General features: G+C 51.1%; 2 protein-coding genes and 1 pseudogene across 9 annotated transcripts; 2 read left to right on the forward strand and 1 right to left on the reverse strand.

The window, feature by feature from the left end:
- The first annotated feature begins 2,245 nt into the window (after positions 1-2,245).
- Positions 2,246-13,371, forward strand: PITX3 (paired like homeodomain 3). 8 transcript variants are annotated; one of them, XM_059899358.1, is made up of 6 exons: positions 2,385-2,470; positions 3,993-4,112; positions 10,171-10,334; positions 11,366-11,519; positions 11,691-11,893; positions 12,451-13,371. In XM_059899358.1, exons 4-6 carry the CDS (start codon positions 11,402-11,404, stop codon positions 13,036-13,038), a joined length of 909 nt encoding a protein of 302 aa, XP_059755341.1. In that variant the 5' UTR covers positions 2,385-2,470; positions 3,993-4,112; positions 10,171-10,334; positions 11,366-11,401; the 3' UTR covers positions 13,039-13,371. The 8 variants fall into 8 exon arrangements, with proteins under 8 accessions (XP_059755335.1, XP_059755336.1, XP_059755341.1 ...); XM_059899354.1 differs by having other exon boundaries at positions 11,390-11,519; XM_059899357.1 differs by having other exon boundaries at positions 10,250-10,334; positions 11,390-11,519.
- A 900-nt stretch (positions 13,372-14,271) lies between these two features.
- On the reverse strand, positions 14,272-16,923 carry ELOVL3 (ELOVL fatty acid elongase 3). The gene is given in 4 exon segments (XM_059900608.1): positions 14,272-14,699; positions 14,956-15,107; positions 15,742-15,873; positions 16,823-16,923. Coding segments are annotated over 4 exon segments (813 nt in total).
- Positions 16,924-20,206: 3,283 nt separating this feature from the next.
- LOC132351068 (formylglycine-generating enzyme-like) lies at positions 20,207-21,590 on the forward strand (annotated as a pseudogene).
- The last annotated feature ends 3,081 nt before the right edge of the window (positions 21,591-24,671 follow it).

A 24,671-nucleotide genomic window follows, 5' to 3' on the forward strand; every position in this document is an offset into this window, starting at 1 on the left:
GGATAAGTTTTCTCCTTGCAGATTGAATGGTGGAATTCCCAGCCCATTTGCTGGAATAAATCCCAGTGTCCCTGCAGACCTGAAGAGACTGCTAGGAGACAATGAAAAAAGATACCAACTCTCTCCCCATTTTCTCCCATTTATGGATGACTCAAGTCCAGGGAAGCTCCATTCCTAACCCCATAGGACTGTGGTCTCAAAACCAGACATCCAAAGACCATCCTTGTGTTAGAATCCTCTAATACCAAGAAACCATCAGGCCTGACATCAGAATTGAAGAACTCCTTAACAGCTTCCTGTACCTGCATGTTGGGCTCCTGATCTCTGGGTCCAGCTGAGGATCTTGCCTCTTTCACCCAACGAGAGTCAGGGGCAGAGGATACAACCACCATAGCACATCTTTCCAGCCCACCTCTGAGCCATTTTCCACCTTCATTTGAAAACTGGGATTTGGTCTCCTGGGCTTATCTCAGATTGAGAGGTCCTGCATAACCAACTGAAAAATCTAAGTGGGCCAAAACTCCCTACTACCCTATCTCCACTCCTACATACCTCCAGAAATCAATCAACCTAAAAGTATGAATGGAATTGTGTGTTAGAGATGAGGAGAGAGATGACAATGTCCCAGCCCCTTCTAACCTCCATCATCTTACCAGACAAAACATCTCCCTCTCAGATTTTAGTACTGAGTGTCTACATCATGCCTAGGAATAGAAAGATGAGGAAGACATGGTCCTTGCCCTCCTAAATCTTAGCATCATAGGGGACAACACATAAGCTGATCTCTTCCATATCATGGGTGGGGTAATAGAGGTACACACAGCAGGGCTGTGGGAGCAAGAGACTACACATCTGGCTAACGCGGGAATTCAGAAAAGGCTTCCCAGAGAGAATGAGGCCTGAGTGGAGCTTAGGGGGATGAGTAGGAGTTGACAAAATGAAGACTGGTTAGAAATATGTTACTGTCAGAGGTGTGCAGAAAACCACTAGGAGACTGGAGATTAAGACAGGGTCAGGTCCTGAAAGTCTGCTGTGCCGCGAAAGGGAGCTTAGCCTTTATCCTGAGGGCAAACAGGAGCCACTGAAGGGTTTTAAGCAGAGACATGACTGGTCAGATTCACCTTAGGAGTATATTATATAATAGGGCTTATGGCCCTCAGGGACACCCTAGAAACCCAGCCTGACTCCACATGTTGCTTGGGACATCTGTTCTATCCCTTGCAACTCCCTAACCTGCAAACACCAAGGCCACACCTTGCCCACAGAACTGAACTTGGTATCACCAAGGAGCAGGTAGCCCTGGTAAGGCTGGGAGAACATAGCCTGTGTGAGACAAGAGTGCAGACTGACAGGGAACTTGCCCAGGCCTCTGAGGAGTGCCCAGTCCAAGCCCTGAGAACCAGCTAGAACCTCTTTTAATTTTGCGGGGGGAGTGATAGTTACTTGTCCAAGGTCACTCAGTGATGTTGCAGCTGGTGGCAGGGTTAGAATGCTGTTTTAGTTTGTCTCACTCCAAACTGCTTTCTCCACGAAGCCACCTTCCTTGGAGGAGAGGAAAAAAGGGCTGGGGTGGGGGTGGGGATGGGGGGGTGGGGGCGTAGCCGAGAAGAGGAAGAGAGAAAAATGCAAGGAAAAAAGGAAAAAGAGGATCAGAAAGAGAAATTAGTCTTTCGAAGTGGCAGGGGAGGGAGGAGTGAGACAAACAGCAGAAGCAGAGTGGTGGCGGAGAAAATAAAAGAGGAAAGAAAGGCGAGACGTGGGAGGATTGGAGCAGAGACAAAAGGGCAGAGAGACAGACAGCGACAAGTGTAGAAAAGCGCCGAAACTTGAGCGGCAACGAAGTCTGAGCGCTGAAACCCCACGGCCTCTCCCGGCCCGTGCGCCCTCCCACCTGGTCCTATACCCCCAGCACCGTTCCAATTCGCTCGGGGTGGCGGCCTGGTCCCACCTCACCGCCGACCGGCCCCGGCTCCGCGGGGATACCCGGTCCACTCTACGCTCGCCCGCTCGGTTCTGCCAAAATATTCTTCGGCAGCGCCGTTTCAGCCACGTGGGGAGGGGCGTGGCCCAGTTGCTGAGGAGCGCCTCCGATTGGCTAGGGGGCGGGGTTCCTGGCGGTGCGCCGGCCGGACCACCCCCCTGAAGGCGGGGCCAGAAAATTCACAGCTGGAAAGGGTGGAGCCCCGGTAGCGCAGCTGGAAGGGGGCGGGGCCCGACGCGCGAGGCTCGCAGCGGCGGGCTGGGGGCGCCCTGGGCTGCCATAAAGTGAATGGGCGCCAGCGGGGGGTGGCAGTCCGCGGCGAGGCTTACTCTCTCCCAGCGAGTCCGGGAGCGCCGGAGCGGAGCGGCGGCCCGGGCGCAGGGGGGCGGCCCCCACCCCGGCCGGGTGCCCGGCCTCTGGCCCCTGCTTGCCCTCCAGACTGCGGCCGCCGCCGCCGCTGCCGGGAGTCTGCCTGCTGCGGGACTCACTGTGAGTGCTTGACCATGCGGGGGACAGGGGCTCACGGGGCCGAGGGGCCATGGCCGGACTTCGGGATCCCTAAAACGGGACCTAGGGCTGCTGAACTGGAGAACGGTTCCTGGGGAACGGGTCGAGACAGGGAGGGCGAACTGCAGACCTGGGGCCAGGACTTAGAAAAAGGGAAACTTAGCGCCAGAACTCGGGGGACAGAGAAGGCGAAGACTCGAGGGATCCGAAGAGAAGTCGGAGACATGAGGTCAGGACAGGGGCTTCGCGAAGCAGGGAGTCGAGTCGGGAAACCATTACCAGAAAGCGCCCTGGAATCCGGGGGCGCGGGGCCGACAGCCAAGGAGCCAAAGGGGTTGGCGAGGCCCTGGCCAGCGGGGGCAGCTGGCGGCGGGCGCCCAGCAAGGCGGCAGTTGGCAATGCCCAACACCCCTCGGCTGGGTCTCAGACTCCAGGGACCGGGAGCAGGGGTGCGTTAGTCGCACAAGCTTCTCTCTTCCCAGCTGCTTTGCAGTTGGGATAGGAACGGTGTTGTGAGAACCCGACAGCGACCGGGTCAGATGGCCGCTGTGTGGGCTGCAAGGCCGAGGCTGGGTAGTCCGAGTGACCAGGCGGCGGGTCTGGTGTGTCTGCTTGGGGTGTCAGGGCCCTGATGGGTCCCGACCTGGGGCAGCCACGGAATTGGACGGAATGTTCGCGGCGCGCGGGGCTCAGGGCTGACAGAATGTCCGGCGCAGCGAGGTTGGTCTCTCCGGAGCAGGCGCTGTGTCGGGCAGTGGTGGACAGAATGTCCCTGGCCGAGTGGCATGTCCATTTACCCCGCAGCGCCTGCCCAGCTGCTGCGTGTACGGTGGTGTTTGCTGTGGTGGGTTGCCTGGAATCGCAGCTCACACTTTTCAAACTTGTCTCTGCTCCTAGGGGCTGCGGGACAGGGAGCAGGGAGTGAGAGTAAAGGCTGAAGCCTGGCCTTGGGTTGGAGTGGCCCGGGAGACATTCCCTCTCTAACCCAGACTAGATGCGATCTGAGCATCACCCCGGACTTCCAGAATCCAAATTTGTGGAGAGAGAGCCAATGGTGGGACTGCTCGTGGGAACCAAGACCAGGAAAGGAAGGAATGAACCACAAAGGGCAATGGGAGGGCCAAGAAGAGCCTAGCACAAGCCCCTGACAGCTTTAGTTCCCTCACAAACTCAGAGTCAACCCCTAATTCCAATACAGCTGACCAGGCACCCCCCAGACTCTGCCTGGGTTTCAGCAGGCTAAAGTCTCCTTCCCCACAGTGGGCAGAAGCCCAGGCCCAAAGAGAAAACTGCAGCCCTTTAGCAAAGCAAACCCTGTGGTCTTGTTTCCCTTTTTGCTTCCTCAGTCCCACCAATCCCCACACCACTCTGGTGGCTGAGAGGAAGTAGGAAGGAGACACAGAATCCAGACGCTGGGATCCAACATGGGACTTTATTGCTCTCCATCTTTGGTTGGGAAGGATGTCTCAGCCCTACCCAACTACCCTGTTTGCTTTTCCTACAGCTGGGAGAGGGCCCTGATTTCTTTGGACCCGTACAATGACTGCCCATCCTGACTCCAACTCTTTAACCAGAGCCCAGTTAAGCTGAAGGGAACAGAGTAGAGAGAACTCTCCCAGTCTATGTAAGTAAGCAAAACAGCCCATTTGGTGACTGAGTTTCATGGGGACAAGTGCAGGGTAATATGTCTAGCAATGAGTAATCTAAACAAGTGGGTTTCAACCTTTCTCACCCTCCAACCATGAATGACATATAATACGTCCTCCCCACACTCCCACCTCCACTCCTTAATTTTAAATTCACTTATCACCAGCTAGGACATTGTTTTCCAAACTCTTTTGTCCCTCTCCCCTTTTTGATAAATATAGAGTCATATCCCAGTTACCCCCATCACATTCTGATACCCTTTTCAAGGGGCTTGTGCTCCCATTGCCTTTGAAAACCACTGAAATTATGGGTGAAATGAAAGGCCAAGTCAGGAAAGGAATAGGGAAGGCATTACCTGAAGACTGTAGCCCTAAGTTCTACTTTTGCCAAAAAGGCCAAAAAGCAATGGCATTATAATAAAGATGACTAGAAACAAAAGGCAGACCTCCTGCCCCTGCATAAAGCCATATAGCTGAGTGCATGCCTGGTCACTGGCTCTTAGGGAGAATGTCATGGACCCAGCAAAGGGTCAGAGAATGGTGGCAGAAGGGGGAGCCAGGGGCTGCTGGAGAGAGCAAACTTGAAGGTTTAGGCCTCTGGAAAGTGAGATAGGATGGAAATTCACAAAATAAGGAAAGGCCTAGATAAGCAGATTTGTTTGCTCCCCAAATCCTGAAACCAGAGATGAGGGGGCCTCTTAGAACTGGAATGATGCAAGCACAGGATGAATAGGAAAATGTTCCTTGGCACACAGTGGGCAGCAAACTTCCAGAGCTCTTTTCCAGAGAGGTGGTAGAGGCAGGAAGTAGAAAAGGAATCCTTAAGGGCTTGGAAGGATCAATGCATGTCAGAGCTACAAATGGTTGCTGGAGTGGAGGGGGCGAGGAGTGGAAAGAGCTCAGTCCCTGGTCTTAGGAGAACTGGATTAGAATCTCTTCAATCTGTGTAACCGTGGACAAATTTGTCTTCTTAGAGGTGAAATAGGGATGGTCATTCCTGCCATTCAAAGTGGTTTTAAGAGTTAAATGATATATTTGAAAGCCCTTTGCAAATGGAGAAGCACTACAGAAATAAGAAACATTATTGCTATGATTATGCCCAAACTGTAGGTCCCCTGTAAGCACAGAATCTTTGTTTGGAAGGGTGGCATCTCAAGCCTTAGATCAGCCTGCTAGCATCTGTGATCCAGTCATGGGAAGATTCTCAATGACAGATGAGACACCCTATCCTAGGCTTCAGATGCCAGCCACTATCCCTCCCCAAGAAGAGTTCTAGGGAGCTCCCCAAATGCTTAGCTCCTCTACCAGACCAAATATCCTGATCTGATCCCTGCCTGCCTCCTGCTCAAGGATGTGAATATGGACCCAGAACCCAGGTCCAGGAAGGGAGGGCCGAGGAGGCAAGCTGGAGCTGAGTTGGGGATGAGCACAAGAGAAAGACACCACCCAAATCTTTTCTTCTCCATTCACCCTAAATGATGCTTCCTAGAGTGTGAGGGAGGGAGATGGCAGCTAACCTGAAGGGTCCACTAGGTCCTGAGCTTTGGGACTATCTAGAGTGTCTATCTAGAGTGTCTAGTCCCTGGTCACTGACAGGGACCCATGATAAGAGTGATAGGGAAATAAAAGAAAAGGCAGTGGGGTGAGAAAGCTGCTTTCAGAACTCTCTCCACTCCTCTTCCTTCCCTGGGGCCTTCTTTTCACCTCTCATAGTTTCCCCTTTCTTATCTCTCCCCTACCCAATCCATTCTGCTCACCACTGCCAAATAAAGATCCCAAAGACACTGCTTTTATGTCACTCCCTCGCCTGCAAGCCTCCAGTGACTCCCACTGCTGGGAGCAATGCTTCTCATAGGGGGTGAGGTGGGAGAGGGCAGTATAGGAGTGGGAGTGGCATGACACTGCAGGCTAAACCAAGCCCATCTTCCTGGTGTGGTGATGTCACTTGAAGATGTCTCTTGGAGATTTGGAGAGAAACCATTATTTTTTATATTAAAACAAACATAAGTATGGAATGGAATTCAAAATTTGCTTCAATTTTTAATATAAGGCTGAAGATCTCAAAGAAATTTCATACTGGCGGCCGCTGTTTCAGGTTGTGCCCCTAGTGTCCTGTACTATCTTCTCTCTTACTTAGTCTCAGGGGTGTTTTGGTGGAAAAGCTGGAGATGCTCTAGCCTACACTGTTATCAAGCCTGGACCCCCACCTCTTGCCCCTCATTGGACACCCTCTCAGCCTGACCATTTTTCTCTGATGATCTCCCATTGCCCACACTGAGACCCTGGCCAAGCTAGGCTCCCTGCTACCCTCTGAACCTACTGCTCTGTTATTTAGAAGCCTCTGCCTCCCTAATTTCCAGATCAGCCAGGTGCTACATTCTCTGAGCCCCAAAACTTGATACCACCTTACATGGGCTACCGTCTTTCTGATCTTCCACGATCTGAGAATCAGGCCCATGCAGACCACCATTCCATCCTGTGCTCTGTTTGCCTCCCTAGACTGTAGGCTCCTAGAAGTTAGGGTCTGTGCCTTACCATTCTTGGGTATCTGTCTTAGCATCTAATGCTTGTTGAAGGAAAGAAGAAGGGAAGGGGGGAAAGGGTGTGGAGGCCCATTTCTCTGATCCCTGATTTACCCCTTGATAAATTAAGTGCATCAAATCATTGTTGCCTCTACCTGAGTCTTAGGGTTTCCTCTTGGGGCTGTGAGCCTTGTCTGCAGCTGTCTTTATTTGCCCTCATTTGCTCACTGCAGCTCAGCAGACCAGACAGTGTGGGTGCTCGGCATCCCTAATAAACATGAGGCTGTGTGCACTTAAGGGCCTCACTTTAGTTTTAGGTTTATAGGATGGTTCCGTCCTAGTTTAGGGCACTGGTTTACACCTGTTCGCCAACTTGCTGCTTGCTGAGCTGAGCCACAGCATCACAACTCCATCCCCTCTTATCTTCTTTTTCATTCAGCCCATGCACGAAAAGGTTTTCTCCCATTTCAGTTCCAGGGTGTGCCTCCTGCCTTGGGTATTATTATTGCAACTACTTGGGGGCTCTTTGGCTGTGACCCTGGTCTACCCCTTTGGCTTCAGGACAAAAGTGGGTTCACATGGCTGTTGCCTTCTTGCCATGAGTTGTGTCCCTTGGAAACCATGGCCTCCCCACTATGGCCTCTCTGGTCTGTGACAGTCTCTGCTCTCCACCTTAATTATCTTGGATATTTTGTTCTTGCTGCAGTCCATGACAGCTTCCTGTAATTCCATGCTGTACTTCAGAGTCAGAGGTCACCTGCAGGCCCTCTATTCTCCCTAGGGCTGGGATTGCCACCCTGACACCAGTGGGGCCTGGGCCATGCACCCCCTGCAGGGTGTGTCGGAAAGGCTAGGGTGGGGTCCCCCAAGTCCTCCCCAAGAGCTGGACTCAGCACCACTGTTATCTCAACTCTCTTTGGCCCCTCCTGGTATTTCCTACCAGCATCAACCAAACCTGTGGCTTCCAGACCTACTGCCTGTCCCTGTCCACTGAGTGAGGCGAAGTCCCTGGCCGCAGTCCCAACTCCCCAGCTTCCCGACCTCCAGCAGTTTGGGGGAGCTTAATCCTCAGCCAGCCTGTCTCCAGCTCAGACAACAGCTTGGCGCCCCCAGCCTCTGCCTGACTAGCCCACCGGACACGAGTCTGCTAGAGGCCTCTGCCCCCACCCGCTCTCTCTGTTGCCTGCCTGGTATTAGTGTTCCTGCTTTTTCAGCTCCACAGACAGGGCCCTTCTCAGCCACATCCCCTCTTTCTGCTATGACTAACCCAGCCAAGAGCCTGAAGCCTTCATTCTTTCCTCTACCACCAGTCCCTGGTGCCCAAAGTGGCTCCCAGCTTGGGCTACTCTGCCCATTTGGCTGTTTCCTTATTGACTGGACCCTCCTTTATGTTTAGGACAGAGTGCTCACAACACACACTTGCATCCCTCTCTAAAATGCAGCATGCTTCCCTTTATTCAGAGCAACTTTTCACTGGGAGACACAAGATCTAGGGAGGTGAACCACTCAAGCAATGGCAGAGACAAGAATGAGATCTTATTTACCACTCTATCCTGAGTGCCTTCCTCAACGCCCAGCTCACAGAAGGTGCCAAACAAACATCATTTCAATGAATGAGGGGGAAAACAACAACAACAATAACAACTTGTATAGAGTTTGACCCCTACCCATTTTTAAAAATAACTTTATTTATTTATTTATTTATGGCTGCGTTGGTTCTTCGTTGCGGCGCGCGGGCTTCTCATTGCGGTGGCTTGTCTTGTTGCGGAGCACGGGCTCGAGGCGTACAGGCTTCAGTAGTTGTGGCACGTGGCCTCAGTAGTTGTGGCACACGGGCTTAGTTGCTCCCCGGCACGTGGGATCTTCCCGGACCAGGGCTCGAACCCGTGTCCCCTGCATTGGCAGGTGGATTCTTAACCACTGCGCCACCAGGGAAGCCCCTACCCATTTTTAAATGTTATGTTTTATTTTAACCTTGTAACAGTACTGAAGGTAGATAGGGAAGGGATTATAATCTCACTTTTACAGATGAAAAAATATGCCTAGATAGGTAATTTGCCAAGGAAACACAGCTAGTAAGTTGGGGAGCCAGGACGTGAACCCAGATCTTTTGACTCCAAACCTAGTTTCTTTGGGGTATACCAGATTACTTTCCCAGAAGGAGCCTCGTCAGTTTCTGCCCCCCACCGCTACCCCATCCTCTTTTTCCAGCATTCTCATACCTTCTCCCCACTCAGCCAAACAGGCTCTCTCCAGCAGCCACTGAGTGTAGACCACTCCCTCCCGTGGCTCCTTTGGCTTCCTCCTCCCCCACAGAGTCCTTAGTTCCTGGGACTGAGAGCTGAGGTTCAAAGGGGCCAGGAAGGGGAAGGGGGAGGATAATGGCTAGCTCCAAAACAGCCGAGGCAGCTGTCCCTGTCACAGAGAGAGGAGACTGTGTGATGGTGTGTCTGTCTGCCTGAATGTGGGAGCGCATGTGTGGGAGAGTGTGTGTTTGTATGCCTCTAGCTCCAAGTCCTAGTGCTTATTTTGTCTGAGTGGGGGCCCGTGTGTGTCTGCATGTGTGTCTGTCTGTCTCTGGGAACACACAGCCTGAACTCCGCTTTCTCAGCCTCGTCTTTTATTCTGGCCCTTATCTCTCCTCACCCTGCCTCCCTCTGCTGAAATAAAGGGTGAAACCAAGACACAGGTATGGAATGCTGGGGGAACGGGAGTTTGGAAAATGGGAAGTCTGGAGGCAAAGCAGACTGGAAGGATGAACGGCAATGGTGGGATTCAGCGTTCCCTACAGGGAAACCCAACTGTCCCTCTTTTCCCAGTTCTGCCTTGCTCCTGTGGGCCTCTGGAGAGGTCAGGGGCATGGTTTGCAATTTTGAGGGCATCTTAGGTATGAAGAGGAGACTTCAGAGCACCCCTTTTTCCAGCTCTCAGTTCTAAGCCTCCCCAGCTACTTGGGAAGAGCTACTAGTCAAGGCTGCTCCAGGTCCCTCCCAATGGCCTCCCTCTTCTATTGGAGCATCATTGGGCAAGCCCTAAGCCTCTGACTCCTGTCTTCAGATCTGGAAGGGGAGGGAAGCAGAGCAGCCCCACCCCTGGCCTGACTTCTCGCCTTCCTTCCCTGGGTTCCATTCAGCCCTGCTTCTCCAACCCTAGGAGAGGGTCCAAGGTCTAGTCCTCTCTGCCTGTGGAAAGAACAGGGACTGTTTCTCAACCTCCTGCCTTGACCTCTGTCCCATCCCCAATCTAGCTTGAGAGGTGGAGAGGTGGGGGGACAGCTGTCATCTCTGAGCTGCTTGAAGGGGGCATTACCATGTGCAAATACAGGCCGCTGCCCATCTGCGCCTCCCTGAGAAAGGCTCCTAATAAATTCAGAGCAGCCAAGTGACACACGTCTCAATCTAGGCTAATCCTCCACATTAATGCCACCTTGCACAGCCTGAATTAAGTCCCTGTTAATGGGGAGGCAGATGGACCCCTCCTACCCAGCTTTTCATCCCTGTTTCTCTGTCCCCAGCCTCCTTTGGTTCTCCTCTGACCAAGAGGCATCTGGAGTCTTGAGCCCCACTAGTGCCCCTTTCCCTTCCCCCCACCAGAGGGGGCCTGGGAGAGCCAGAAGGAAACGGGACTCTGCAGGGGAGACTTGGAGGGGGACCCAGGCAGGCTCCTGGGCAATGTCAGGTAAGGTTTGGCATAGGGAGTAAGGGTAGGAAGGGGGTTTTAAGAAGCCCACATCCACAGCCTGGGGTGGGCCAGCAAGAAGCCGCGCGTGACAGTGGTGACTCGTAGGATGCAGTGTGTGTCTGGGCAGGTATAGAAGCAGAGAGTGATTTTCAAACTTGTTTTTGATCCTGGAAGACTTTCTTCAAATGAAATCTCTCCAGAAAGCATAAACAAAACAGACAAAAGCAGGGCTGCCCTAGTTGAAGTAGACCCGAGTAAGATCAGGCTAGATTTCTATCCCTGAGGTTAGCCCTAAGTTCCAGTCCCTGAGGGGGTTTGTGAGGAGGGCCCCAAAGAACACAGTCTGAAAAAGCAAACAAAGAAAAGCATAGTTTAGGAATCTCCCAGACCTGGTTCAGATCCCAGCTCCACTGCTTACAAGCTCTTTAACCTTAATCATTACTTCAAGTCTCAGTGTCCTCACCTGAAAAAGGGTGATCATACCTAATATTGATGCATTCTTGTGAGGGGAGAGATAATGAGGTGAAGACACATAGTAAGTACTCATAAATGATAGCAGTCATTCTCCTTATGGGAGACATATTAGGCCTGGTTCAAAATCAAATCTGTCCCACCGGAGAGTGAATAACACAGGTTCAGACTGCGTCTCAGGTGTGACTGGCTGAGAGGCATGTTTGAGTTTAAGGGGATATTGGGCACTCGTGTGAGAGGGAATTTAATTTTTGAGTATGTGGTGTATGGTATGCGGTGTGCAACAGTGTGGTTTTCATTAATTCAATAAATATCTGTTGAACACCAACAGTGCACCAGGCAGGGTTCTAGGTGCCCAACACTGAAGAAATCAAAGTCTAGTGTGTATAACTGTATAAAATCTCTTGAGTATACACCTCCCCCCCCCTTAGGCTACTGTTTCCCCATTCTATCCTAGGGCACCCTACACAGGGGTAGCTCTATGTCGGTGGCAGAGAACTAGTGGGGAAACACTACTGGGAACCGGATAACCCGGAGATTTTCTTCCCATTAACCAGGTCTGTGTCTTCGCTTCCCTCCAGAGTGCTCCCCACATGGAGTTCGGCCTGCTCAGCGAGGCAGAGGCCCGGAGCCCCGCCCTCTCGCTGTCAGATGCGGGCACCCCCCACCCCCCAATCCCGGAACACGGCTGCAAGGGCCAAGAGCACAGCGGTGAGCGCGCCCCCTTCTGGGGGTGGGGGAAATAACAGCTCCATCCCTAACGAGGGTGGGACCCGGGAGTGCAAGCCCAGGTGGGAGTGAGGGGCCCCGCCGAGGAAGTCCCCGAGCTCGGGAATCCGCACAGGCAAGGACGCGCTGTGACGACCCCACCCCGGCCCCCAGACTCGGAGAAGGCCTCGGTTTCGCTGCCCGGCGGCTCCCCCGAAGACAGCTCGCTGAAGAAGAAGCAGAGGCGGCAGCGCACGCACTTCACCAGCCAGCAGCTGCAGGAGCTGGAGGCGACCTTCCAGAGGAACCGCTACCCCGACATGAGTACGCGGGAAGAGATCGCCGTGTGGACCAACCTCACCGAGGCCCGCGTGCGGGTACGCCGCCCCCCACCCCCAGAGCCGCCACCCTCACTCCATCCCGGGCCTCCCTCTCGCGGGCCGCTCAGCAAGTAGCTTCGGAACCAGCATCCTGTAGTTCTGCCCTGCCTGCCCCATCCTCGGACCCAACAACCGACGTCCCCCGGCCCCGGCCCCTGCCCGCACGGCCTTCTTTCCACCAGCCTCCAATCTCTGCTCTTCCTGCACCCTTTCACTCCAGACGGCGCGCTCCTTCTCCCCTGGCACTGTCTCTGGTTCTCCTCTTCACCTCTCCTAGACCCGATCCTGCTGCCCACCCCCGCAGCCCTGTCGCCCCCGACTCAGTTCTGCGGCAGACTGCTTCTTTCTCAGCCCGCTGACTCCGTGAGCTCTTCCCTCACCCCGACCGGCTGCTCCATCACCCCATTCCCGTTTCTGCGGTGGTTATGCTCCACCACCTCCTCTCGCTTATGCTCCGCCCGGCCCTGGACCCCGCTTGGTCCCCTGTCTGGGCGACCCACCCACCAGCCGCCTGCGGGGGCCGGGCCCTGACAGCCTTTCTCCCACGCCCACAGGTGTGGTTCAAGAACCGGCGCGCCAAGTGGCGAAAGCGCGAGCGCAGCCAGCAGGCGGAGCTGTGCAAGGGCGGCTTCGCGGCGCCGCTCGGGGGGCTGGTGCCGCCCTACGAGGAGGTGTACCCCGGCTACTCGTACGGCAATTGGCCACCCAAGGCGCTGGGCCCGCCGCTCGCCGCCAAGACCTTCCCGTTCGCCTTCAACTCGGTCAACGTGGGGCCTCTGGCTTCGCAGCCAGTCTTCTCGCCACCCAGCTCCATCGCCGCCTCCATGGTCCCCTCGGCCGCGACTGCCCCGGGCACTGTGCCAGGGCCCGGGGCCCTGCAGGGCCTAGGTGGGGGGCCCCCCGGGCTGGCTCCGGCCGCAGTGTCCTCCGGGGCAGTATCCTGCCCTTACGCCTCGGCCGCAGCAGCCGCAGCAGCAGCCGCCTCCTCCCCCTACGTATATCGGGACCCGTGTAACTCGAGTCTCGCCAGCCTGAGGCTCAAGGCCAAACAGCACGCCAGTTTCAGCTACCCCGCCGTGCCCGGGCCGCCCCCGGCCGCCAACCTCAGTCCGTGCCAGTACGCAGTGGAACGGCCTGTGTGAATGGCCCCGCCCGCCGATCATCCCTGAGGGCGGGGGCGATAATTTACAGCCTCTACGGACTGGGGTCGTCTTGCCTGGCTTGCCCCCGCCCCGGGGTCTGAGAGGGGTGCTGGGGCAGTCGGGGTTGGGGAGGCGGCCGGCTCAGGAGAGAGCCTTCCCCCTCCCAGGCCTGAGGGGTGGACTGGGCCCTTAGTCCGCGCCCCTGGAACTGAGGCCAGGAACAGGGACCAGTTCCCCGGGGGGCCAACTCACCCTTGGTCCACCCCGCCTTCTCCAGACTCCCCTTCCCCGGTTTTCAAAGATAAATGAAATAAACGTGCGCGGACTGTCAAAGGCCTGATGATTCAGAGTTGCGGTTGAGCCTTCTCCCCTCATCCTTCCCCATGTCTAAAGGAGAGCTGGGTGTACAGGAAAGAGATAGGGGTCCAGGCTTCTAGGGCTTCAATTCTCCCCAGGCCCCCATCACCAAGATGGGGAAGCCTGGGGATTCCTGGAGCTGAGCGGCGCACGCATGCGTGCGTGCGTGTATGGCTTGGACAAAGCTGGTACTGCAGCGCCACCTCGTGGTCTCATGGAGGATAACTGGAAGGTCTGATCTCGAATGCTTACTTGAAGGTGTCAATTCTGCCGCTTAGGAAGCCTATGACTTTAGAAAAAGTTACTCCACCTTTCTGCACCTGTTTCTCACTGTTCCTATAAGGGGCTTGGGCCTCTAACAGCAATAAACTTCTGGTCTGTAACAGACATTTATTAAGTGCCTACCAGGCCTAGTATTCTTATTGAGTGTCTGTGTGTGACTCTCATCCTTCCACACACCCTCTTAAGCTTCTCACCCACTGCCAGCAGCCCTCCTCCATCACAGCAGTCCCCTTCTTCCTCCAAATCCCCAAACCCCCAAAACCTTGTTGAAATCTTTAATTTAAAAAATAGAGCAAGAAGAAGAAAGATTTCTGGAAATATAGATCACTCAGCCCTGGGGAGCCTCCTCAGTCCCATTCCATCCCAGGGACTGTTTGGCCTTCACATTAAAAACAGAAACATCAAAGTACTAGATCACACCCCCACCCCAGGGGTGACACTTCTTGACTGTCATAACCTCCTGCCACCTTGGGGTACACATCCCATAGGGAAACCATGCAGAAAAGGCATCCTAATTATTCTCCCAAACCTAAGCTCAGCCCCTAAATGCCCTGGGGAGGAGAGAGCTCGGGGATCCTTCTTTTCTCCAACCCTTCACTGGCTCTTGGTCTTGGCCTTGACCTTGGTAATTACATAGTTTTGGTGGAAGAACTGGACAAAGAGGAGGAAACAGGTTGTATACAAGATGAAGGACCAGAAGAGGTGTTCCTTTGTGGTATGGCATCCCTGTTCCTGTCTCCAGATGTAAGTCAGGATACTGACAGTGGCTCCCATAAACATCTGCAGGATCTGCAGGCTGGTGATGAGCATGGGAAACCACCTGGGGGGCTTTACTTTGGCAGCCTTCAGAGTATAGTAGGTGTACATGATGGCATGTACACCGTAGTTCATGGTCATGAACCAGCCACCTGCAGCCACCTTGTTCTTGTATCCAAAGCTCGTGTACACTAGCACTGTGCTGTGGTGGTACCAGTGCACAAAGATGAGCGGCTGCTTACACAGGATGATGAAGGCCATGTCTTCTGGGAGATGGGGAGTCATAGCTGGCATACCACCCAGTGTTGGGACCACCCTCCGCACTGGACGTGGGGGCATATGGGTAATTGTCAGGGCAGGGAGAGGGGTCTTTGTGGCAGAGAATCTAAGGAGGGGCTTGGGTGAGAAGTGTTGTTAGGACCCAGGGGTGGGGAAGGGACTTTCCATGTGATGGGTAAGGGGGGTGTCCTGAGGAGGGGTGCAGCTGACTGGACACCAGAGAGACAAAGCCTTGCCACTCACCAAGTTCAATGATCTTGCTGAGGACAAAGAAGCAGGATCAAAATTTGATTATGGGATTATCAGTGAAGATGAAGAAGCATACAGTTTTCTTTAGGCTCCCCCTAAGTAGCACAGTCCCCATATAGTCCCATGTCCTCACTGCCCCAAGGATACTGAAATGGGACAGAGGAAAAGGGTATAAGGGTCATTCCCAGGCATCAATCCATGCTTCACCTGGTCAACTTCCACCACCTCCCCACCCTCCATAGGGGATAGGTCACAGCTTCTGAGATCCTGTGGCCAACCTGGTAGAGCCAACCAGTAATCTAGAAGACATGAAGGCTAGGGAAGGACCAGGGAGTGCTGGAGGTTGGGACTGAAAGTTGAGTTAGGGAATAGGGCTCACGGGATGGGAGGAGATGGGTGGCAGGATGGGGGGTGATCAAAGGAGTTTGGGGGGGCAGAATATGGGAAGAAGGGGCTGGGGAAGTTATTGGAAGGTCTTGGGAGAGGGTATTAGATGCAGAGAGTATTAGAGGCTGGGGAAACTGTTGGAAGTACCAAGACTCCAGGAGCACAAGAGGACTCATGAGAGAGAGCAGAGACGGCCAGTTTGGGGACTGGAGAAGGAAAACAGGGGAATATGGGAGGAGGGTGGAACCTGAGGAGAGAAGTTAGAGCTGAGAGAATGGGATAGGGAGAGAGTTAGGGGGCAACTTGGGGAGTTGATACAATTGAGGCTTCTAGAAAGTTTTTAGGGATAGAATGTGGGTCTAGGGTCTATAAGATGGGGGGGGGGTGTCTTACCTGAAGATTGCAAGGCAGAAGGACCAAAGGATGAGAGGTCCCTGCAGGTTGAAGCCCTTCCGTGCCTTCAAGTAGTTCTGTCCCACAAAGATGAGCAGCAGGTAGATCAGAGCTATGGTGAATGAGGTTGCCCTGGCAGGCAGAAGGGAGAGGGGATGGGCTTATGGGTAGATGCTGGTTAGAGGAATGCCCACTCATATCTCCAGGTGAGTGCTCTGGGTTGGAGTCCTACTTCTGCCACTTACTAGCTGTGTGACATTGGAAAAACTACTTAGTTTTCTGAGCATTAGTATTCCCCTTATTTTGTAAGAGGGGAATACCACTCCTCTCCTGACAGTGTTAATATATATAAAGTACCTAGCACAGGGCAGGGGCTATGTCCAAGGTTTCTGTGATTACTGCTCTCTCAATGGGGTTGGGAGTGGGTGACAGCTGCTGACCCATGCCTAGAAGCAACCCAGGACTGTGGTGTAAGAAGAATGTGGCAACAGCTTCTGCCTGGTTGGGTCATGGCAAATTGGCTGGAGCACAAAGTCAACCCACAAACACCTCTGAGGAGCTCTAGGGCAAAGCCCGAGGAAATTTTGGAAGAGTATCTAGATTTTGTCTCCTTCTCCACAGCAGGGATGATGGAGCATTTGAGGAACAAGATGATAATTGTAAAGGGCAGGCTGTCCCCGGGTACCAGCACTATGCACGCATACGCACACATGCGGCCACAAAGGATGGAGAGTCATTTATAAGGTGGGTGGGAGTAGGAGTTCAGATCAACTCCATTCTTCAGAGACCAGTTCTCACTACACTCTTTCCTCTTGGTTTCTGTCTCCTCCCACATTCCTCACCCCATCCTCTTATTTCTGCCTTCCTTTCTTCCAGACCTAACCTCTTTGAGGTGCCACACTACCTGCACCTTGGACAACGGGTACATGAAGCCAGTACTGGGGAGCCCGATACCTTTGCTCTTTAGCAAAATCACTGTGGGTATTCTGTGTATCGCCCTCCCCCTCCTCCGCCAATCCCCCCAAATAGCAGTCATCAGAGTTGGCCCCTGACACGGTTCTTCCCCTTCTCCAGGTCTCACCAGTACTCCTCCAAAACGGGCCTTATGTCCTGGAACAGCTCGAAGTTGTAGGGTTGGAACATCTGCTCTACTTCATCTGAGACATTCATGGCTGTGACCATTTCGTTCTGCAGATGCTGAGGTCGGGAGCTTAGGGAGCTGGACGAGAGTTAGGGGACCGAGGATGGAGCGAACCTTGGGGCAGGACTGACCAGACCCAGAACCCAAGGAACTACGCGGCAAGCCGAAGAGCGTCATATCCAGGCACGTGCGCTGCAGTCCAGCCGGCTTCCACGACCGCCGCCACTGCGATATATAACGCGGAATTGCCAAGCGGCAGGCCTCGGAGGCTCGCGGCCCCCTCCCTGCGCCCGGCCACTATCCAATCTCGACTAAGATACGCCCCTGTCCCACCCCTGGGCTGCAGCCCGCTCTCTGATTGGTCATTCAATGGATGAGGCTCCCCCAGAAGCCTCGCACTACATTGGCCTTCGCCACGCCCACCTTCCCATCTTTTTCTCCCCCCCCACCCCCGCCGACACTTCCACTCCCACCTGCTTGGCTTAGCCATTGTGGCCTTGCTAGTTACCAAGACAGGCCAGGCTTCACCTGGCACTGCCGACTATAACTTTGGCCTCAGTTTGCTTTAATCCTGACCTACCTGGCAGTGAGCAGAGAATGGACGTGTCCTCAGTCTCTGGTGCCAGACATAGGGGTGTCAGTTTCCCACCTCCCCAAGACGCTGGGAAAACCAGGCCTGGGATGAGGCTGGGTCAGGCTGGGGAAGGAGCAGCAAAGAGCCCCTCCCGTAGTCCCACCTGCCTCCCTCAGGTCTGTAGTCGTGGGTGGGAGGGAGATGAATTATAATGAGTTTTATTGTGGAGGTAGTGTTTGTTGAGGCTGTTGTGGTTTCTTTACAGTTTCCTGAATTCCTGAACTGCTCCAGCCTGACACCCAGTAATAACCCTGGGGAGGGAATGGGGTCACCCTCTGGGCTTCTAGGATTATAGTCTTCAGGTTTCCTGGAGACCTCCTGGGATTTATAGAAGAGGAGATGCAGTGCATCTCCCAGTGTCCTGCGGTTCTCCCCTAGTCTGTGCTTATCTAATCAAATCTACTTTTTCCTTGCCTGTCTACTCAGCCCCAAGCAAATAAATATTTTAAAACTTTTAAGGCCTTACTTATTTCTCTCCTAGTCTTTATGAAAGTGAGGGGGAAATACAAGGCTTGAAGGCAGTTTGAGATAAGATGGAGATTTGCAAAACAAATGCTAAGATAATTAAATATAAAATATTTAAAACCATGAAGCATCTATAAATGGCTATGTGCAGTAAAGCCCACAGGCTCTGTAGCCAGAGGACCCAGGTAGGAATTTCAGCTCCACTTCTCAGCTACTGTCTGAGCTGAGGATGGAGCGAGAAGTCCTGCCCATGCTATCCAAATGACTCTCAAGTGCATCCCTTTGTCTCTGTTCCTCATCATTTCTCACCTGGTTACTACAGCCACTACCTTAGTCACGATAACTGGTTGCACCACCGCCTTCTCTAATATAGCGCTTTCTATTGCATTAGAATCGAAAAAGAATACCCAAACCTGGCTGATCATAGCATTCCTGAGCCCCAACCCCAGAGCCTCTGACCCAGTATGTGGTCTCGGACCATACTTTGAAAACCACCACTTTCTGTCCTCTCAGCCAAAAGAGGGTTCTCAAACGTAAATTGGATCAAGCTGCTTTCCTGCTTAAAAACTTACTGGCTCTCGATTGCTTCACACATAGCCTGACACTCAGAAGGTGATCAGCACATGTTTGATGGATCAATGAACAAATGAAAGAATGAACATTGCAAGAATAATACCACCTAGGGACTTCCCTGGCAATCCAGTGGTTAAGACTCCATGCTCGTAATGCAAGGGGCACAGGTTTGATCCCTGGCTGGGGAACTAAGATCCTGCATGCTGCACAGTACAGCCAAAAAAATTAAATTAAAAAAATTAAAAACATAGGTGTGGCCACCTGTTGGGATCTTTACTAATTGAAAAAAGAAAAACAAAACAAAACAGCTTAAAAAAAAATAATTCCACCTAGGTGTTACAAGACCAGGATTCAAATGTCAGCTCTACCATTAGTCATGCGATTTTAGGCAAATTACCTAACCTCTCTGAGACTCAGATTCTTCAATAAAATGAAGACAGTCATACTTGCCTGCCTACCTCACAAGGTTGGGGTCAGTATACAAGTCAGATAATATCAATGAAAGGACATTATGGACTAGACACATGGAAATGTCAGGGTGAATCATTTGGGGAGGTTTACAAATGCATGAGTATGTATACACAGTCCTGGGTTTCTCTCAAATAAAGATATTTTACATTGCCTTTCCCTGTGAAGTTGAATGGTGAGGCTTGCGGGAGGGGTGTGTGTAAGAAGGGAAGAAGAAGAAAAACCTCCAGAAATTATTTCCTAGGGGAAACCTTCCCTGACATTTGGACTTGGTCTGCTACCCCTGTTATATATAAATTGCTCTCATAGCATGGCATTTCTTTCGTTCAATGAGAGTTTATAATTATGATTTCTTGATTAATACTTGTTTCCCCTACTAGTCCTTGAGCTCCATAAATGCAAGGAATATGGCTACCTCTCATTAGCTACCAGAAAGGTCTTTCTAAAACATACATTAGATCATGTCATTCTTCTTTAAGAACAAAAAAATCTTCAGGACAAAGTCAGATTCCTGAGGTTAGCCCTGACTCTTCCTTTCTAGCCAATGTCCCACCATCCTTCAGCCCAAGCGTTCCACATTTTAGCTATAATGGAAGAGTTGCAACCCCATAACACAGCACCATATTTTCAGACTTTTCAGCTCCTTTACCACTCTCCATATTGTTCCCTCTCCCCACGCATCATTTTCTCACCTGGACAAATCTTATTGTTCCACCCTAGCTCTGAAGTCACTTACCCTGCAAAAGCCTAATCTTTTTCAGACAGGGTCAACCCTTCTCTTCTTTGTCTTCCACCCACAGGACTTTGCCCAAACAGCCTGCCAGGATTGTGCTTCTACCGAGGGAGTACAGTTAACCATATATTTCCTATACTATCCTGGCTCCCACACCCTATCTCAAAGGGTCGTTTTTGTTAGGTCACTCCCCCTCTGAGGAATGCACACAGCTCTTGGCACAGAGTGGGCAACTCAAAATATGTCTGTTGCTTTGAATTGAGTAGGCACCTAAGAGGAAAAACAAACAATAAACACGTGTATTTAAAAAAAGACTCAACCTCCTTAGTAATTAGGGAAATGCAAATTAAAGACTGTAAGCATAGTATAGTTCCAATTAACAGCCATTAAACCGAGTAAAAATTAAATACCCAGCGCTGGTCCAAGCTTTGGGTAACAGATACATTCACACATGGCTAGTGGCGAGGTAAACTGCCATAATCCTTCTAGAGGCACACTTAGGTAACACTTAGCAAGAGCCAACTAGTTTGCTTTGACCCAGTCTCTCACCTAGGAATTTAAAACCTGGTGAAATAGAACAAAAGAAAAAAATATCTATGTGTACTAAAATACTTACGTCATTGGGACTTAAAAGAGCTGCAAACAATCCACTAATGAATGCTTAAATTATTAAATACTACATTACATACTAAGATTACAAAACAGCTTGCAGCTACCAGAACATGGAGAAACGTGAAACCATGTTTGGAAAATAACGTGAAAGAAAAACAATATTTAAAACTGTATCTAGCTCGTCCTCCTGCCGCTGCTCTTGGGCCGGGCGGCGCGTGGGGGAGGAGGGCGAAGAGGCCGGGGAGAGGCTGCAGGCACGGCTTCCCTCGCAGGCTCCTGGGGTTCTGGCACTCCCCAGCGGCCCGGGGCCCGTGGCAGCTCAGCGGCCGCGCACCGGGAGGCGAATGCCCGGGGCTCGGTCCCCGGAGAGCCGCCGTTCCTACCCACCAAGGTGATCCCCATCCCTGCCGGAGTATTTACAGTGGGCACCAATGATCCTCAGATAAAGTAGGATGGGGAAGCACTTGCTAGGAGAGTTGCTATCGATGTCTTTTACATGGATGCCTATGAAGTCAGTAATGCTGAATTTGAGAATTTGTGAACTCAACTGGCTATCTGACAGAGGCTGAGAAGTTTGGTGACTCCTTTGTCTTTGAAGAAATGTTGAGTGAGCAAGTGAAGTCTGATATCCAGCAGGCAGCTGCAGCTGCTCCCTAGTGGTTACCTGTTAAAGGCACTAACTGGAGACACCCAGAAGGGCCCGACTCTACTGCTCTACACGGGCCAGATCATCACGTCTCCTACTGCACGTGGATGGGGAAGCGGTTGCCCATGGAAGCTGAGTGAGAGTACAGCTGTCGACGAGGCCTGCAAAATAGACTTTTCCCCTGAGGCAACAAACTGCAGCCGAAAAGCCAACATTATACCAGTTTTTGGCAGGGTGAGTTTCCTGTGACCAACACCGGAGCGGACGGCTTTCCGAGGAACCGCGCCTGTTGACGCCTTTCCTCCCAATGGTTATGGCTTATGCAATATAGTAGGGACGCCTGAGAGTGGACTTCAGACTGGTGGACCGTTCACCATTCTGTTGAAGAAACGATTAACCCAAAAGGCTTTTTCCCCTTCTGGGAAAGACCGGTTGAAGAAAGGTGGATCCTACGTGCGCCATAAATCCTACTGCCTATAGGTGTCGCTGTGCTGCTCGAAGCCAGAACACACCCGACAGCTCCGCTCGGAATCCGAGATTCCGCTGTGCAGCCGACCGCCTGCCCACCACGGGCTAAGAGCCAAGAAGAGCCTTCCCGAATCCGAGAAGTCGTGTGTAACCTGCACACGGCTTCCATCAGAACGCTGAACAATCTCGTGTGAAGAATTCCCGCCCCAAGGTGGGTTACATGCCTGCCCAATGGCCAAAGGAACGCCATTGCCAGACCAAATCGCTGACTTGCGTCAGCATGTGTGACTTATCGTGTGGTGTATTTCATGTTTTACCTTTGAGAGGCTTTAAAAGAGGAAGGAAGTGGAGGGCACCCTGAGCTAGGCTTCAGGAGGCCTGCCTTCTCCCCCTGCGGTTAGACCCCAGAGTCCCACACTTGGCCTTCCTGGGCCTCAGTGACCTCATCTGTCCAGTGAGGGGATACACAACATGATTTCTGAGGCTCTCTCCCACTCACAGATTCTCTGAATATATCAGATTCTGTTGTGATTTCATAGTGAGAATTTATGACTGATTATTTTTTACCTATTTTTTTCCATGTGTGAACCTTGGGTGATACTAACCATGTACAATAACTGTTCTCTTATGTATTATTTTCAGAAAAGGATGGGGGTGGTGGTGGTGATGAGTCTTTATATTCATACTGCATTTCTTTTTGTCAAGGAAATCAGTGTCTTTTACATTGTTATGATGATTCCCACTTGGGTCAGTGATGGTATGCTCAAGTTCAGCAATCTGAACACACAGGAATGTCTGCGGGGTGACTCTACTGTGCTTTATCCTTTAACATTAAATGCCTGTGGTTCAGGGGGGCAGTTACAAGCCCCATTTCCCCCGTCCCCAAAGCCTTTGGTGAATGTGAAACGTGTGCTACACGGAGAAACCTGTTTAATTCCAGATGTAGGAGAAAAGTAACAAGAACCTTGAATTAACTGTTTTCAAGGTACCCAATGTTTTGTAATAGGGAAGCAGGAAATCTTATTGGCTGTGGAGTATCAGATGCTTTGGATCATGCACTATGTCAAATAAACTGGTATCTACTAAATAAGAAAAAAAAATTAAAAAAAAGAACTATCTATCCTATTACTTCAGTTATCTAAAAATGATGATGTGGGCTTCCCTGGTGGCGCAGTGGTTGAGAATCTGCCTGCCAATGCAGGGGACACGGGTTCCAGCCCTGGTCTGGGAAGATCCCACATGCCGCGGAGCAACTCGGCCCGTGAGCCACAACGACTGAGCCTGAGCGTCTGGAGCCTCTGCTCCGCAACAAGAGAAGCCGCGATAGTGAGAGGCCTGCGCACCGCGATGAAGAGTGGCCCCCACTCGCCGCAACTGGAGAAAGCCCTCACACAGAAACGAAGACCCAACACAGCCAAAAATAAAAATAATAAATAAAATAATAAATTAAAAAATTAAAAAATAAATAAATAAAAATGATGATGTCCTTAAAGATTGAAGTCAAAAAGAAACACTAAAATATGAAATCATTTGATGGGATGGGTGAGATTATAGGAAAGAATTAGAAGCATTTAAGGTTTTTTTTCATGATATTTTAAAATTGATCTCATAACATTTTTTAATGCTATGCACCCAGGGAATTATGCTTTTAATATAGGAAGTGATCAGATATAATGTTAAGTAAAAAAAATGTAGGATATAGAATGTACGTGTAATATGGTCTCAAATTTGTAGAAGAAATGTAGATGGAAAGAATATTTGCAAACTTTTTGCAGAGAAAAAATATGGAACAAAACTATGTTGAGAACCAGTATTGGAAGGAAACATACCAAAATGCTAATAGAGTTTGTCTGAATAGTGAAATAATGGGTGATTTTTATATTATTTTTATAATCAGTAAATGTTCAAAACTAAAATGAATGTATTGAAATTCCTTGGATTTCAGTCTTTGTCATGTGTTCTGTCACTAATTGGCTTCTCTGCTTCTACCTTCCCTACCCTAAGGTCCTGCATGTCCCTATCAGATTCATCTCCTTTCCCCAGTATTTTTACTGACTTGGTTTGGCTTCTAGATTTCTGCTGTGCCTTTACTGCTGCTTCTTCTCATACTTCCCACCTCTTTAATGATGTTGTTTCTTTCTTTCTTTTTTTAAAAATATTTATTTATTTATTTGGCTGTGCTGGGTCTTAGTTACAGCATGCAGGTTCTTCGTTGCGGTATGCGGGATCTTTTAGTTGTGGCATGCGGGATCTTTTGGTGGCGGTATGCAAGATCTAGGTCCCTGACCAGGGATCAAACCCATGCCCCCTGCATTGGGAGCACGGAGTCTTAACCACTAGACCACCAGGGAAGTCCCAATGCTGTTGTTTCTTAAAGTCCTGTCCCATCTCTTTCTCTCTCACTCTATACTCTCCTTCCTGGCTATCTAATTCCCTCTTAGGGCTTTACCTGTTACTTCTATTTGGATGACCCCACGTTACTTACCTTCTATATTGACCTGTCTTCTCTATTCTTGCTCACATTTGCAGCTGCCCATTGGACTTCTCCACTTGGTGACTTGAGTTACAGACAGCTCACACTCAGGTGTAGAAACCCAGCTCATCTTTTTCCCAGACCTGCCTGTTCATTTTGCTGACTTATTTCCATTAAAATCACCACCGGGCTCTAGGTTCCTAGGCAGGATTGGCTACATAATTTACAGGGCTCGGTGCAAAATAAAAATGTCAAGCCCCTTGTTCAAAAATTATTAAGAATGTCAAGATGGCGGCAGCAGAACCTCAACCAAATGCAGGGCGCTTCTAAGTGCAGGGCCCTGTGTGGCTGCACAGGTTGCACACCTAGGCTTAAATCTAGGGGTCATCTTGGACTCCTCTCTCTCCTCTATTTTTATTTTTAATTTTTTTATCATTTAAAATTTATTTATTTGTTTATAGAGCAGGTTCTTATTACTTATCTATTTTATACATACTAGCGTATATATGTCAATCCCAATCTCCCAATTCATCTCACCACCCCCCCACCCCCACCCCCAGCCACTTTCCCCCCTTGGTGTCCATACGTTTGTTCTCTACATCTGTGTCTCTATTTCTGCCCTGCAAACCGGTTCATCTGTACCATTTTTCTAGGTTCCACATATATACATTAATATATGATATTTGTTTTTCTCTTTCTGACTTACTTCACTCTGTA

Source organism: Balaenoptera ricei, chromosome 16, assembly GCF_028023285.1.
Source record: "Balaenoptera ricei isolate mBalRic1 chromosome 16, mBalRic1.hap2, whole genome shotgun sequence".
In the NCBI taxonomy this organism is placed as follows: Eukaryota; Metazoa; Chordata; class Mammalia; order Artiodactyla; family Balaenopteridae; genus Balaenoptera; species Balaenoptera ricei.

Excerpts from the sequence above, each read along its gene's own strand:
- PITX3 (XM_059899352.1), top strand. The coding sequence starts at position 2,270 with ATGGGCGCCAGCGGGGGGTGGCAGTCCGCGGCGAGGCTTACTCTCTCC. Across the intron at positions 2,471-11,365 it reads TGCCTGCTGCGGGACTCACT|GTCTGTGTCTTCGCTTCCCT; the intron begins GTGAGTGCTTGA and ends CCCATTAACCAG. Across the intron at positions 11,520-11,690 it reads CAAGGGCCAAGAGCACAGCG|ACTCGGAGAAGGCCTCGGTT; the intron begins GTGAGCGCGCCC and ends CCCGGCCCCCAG.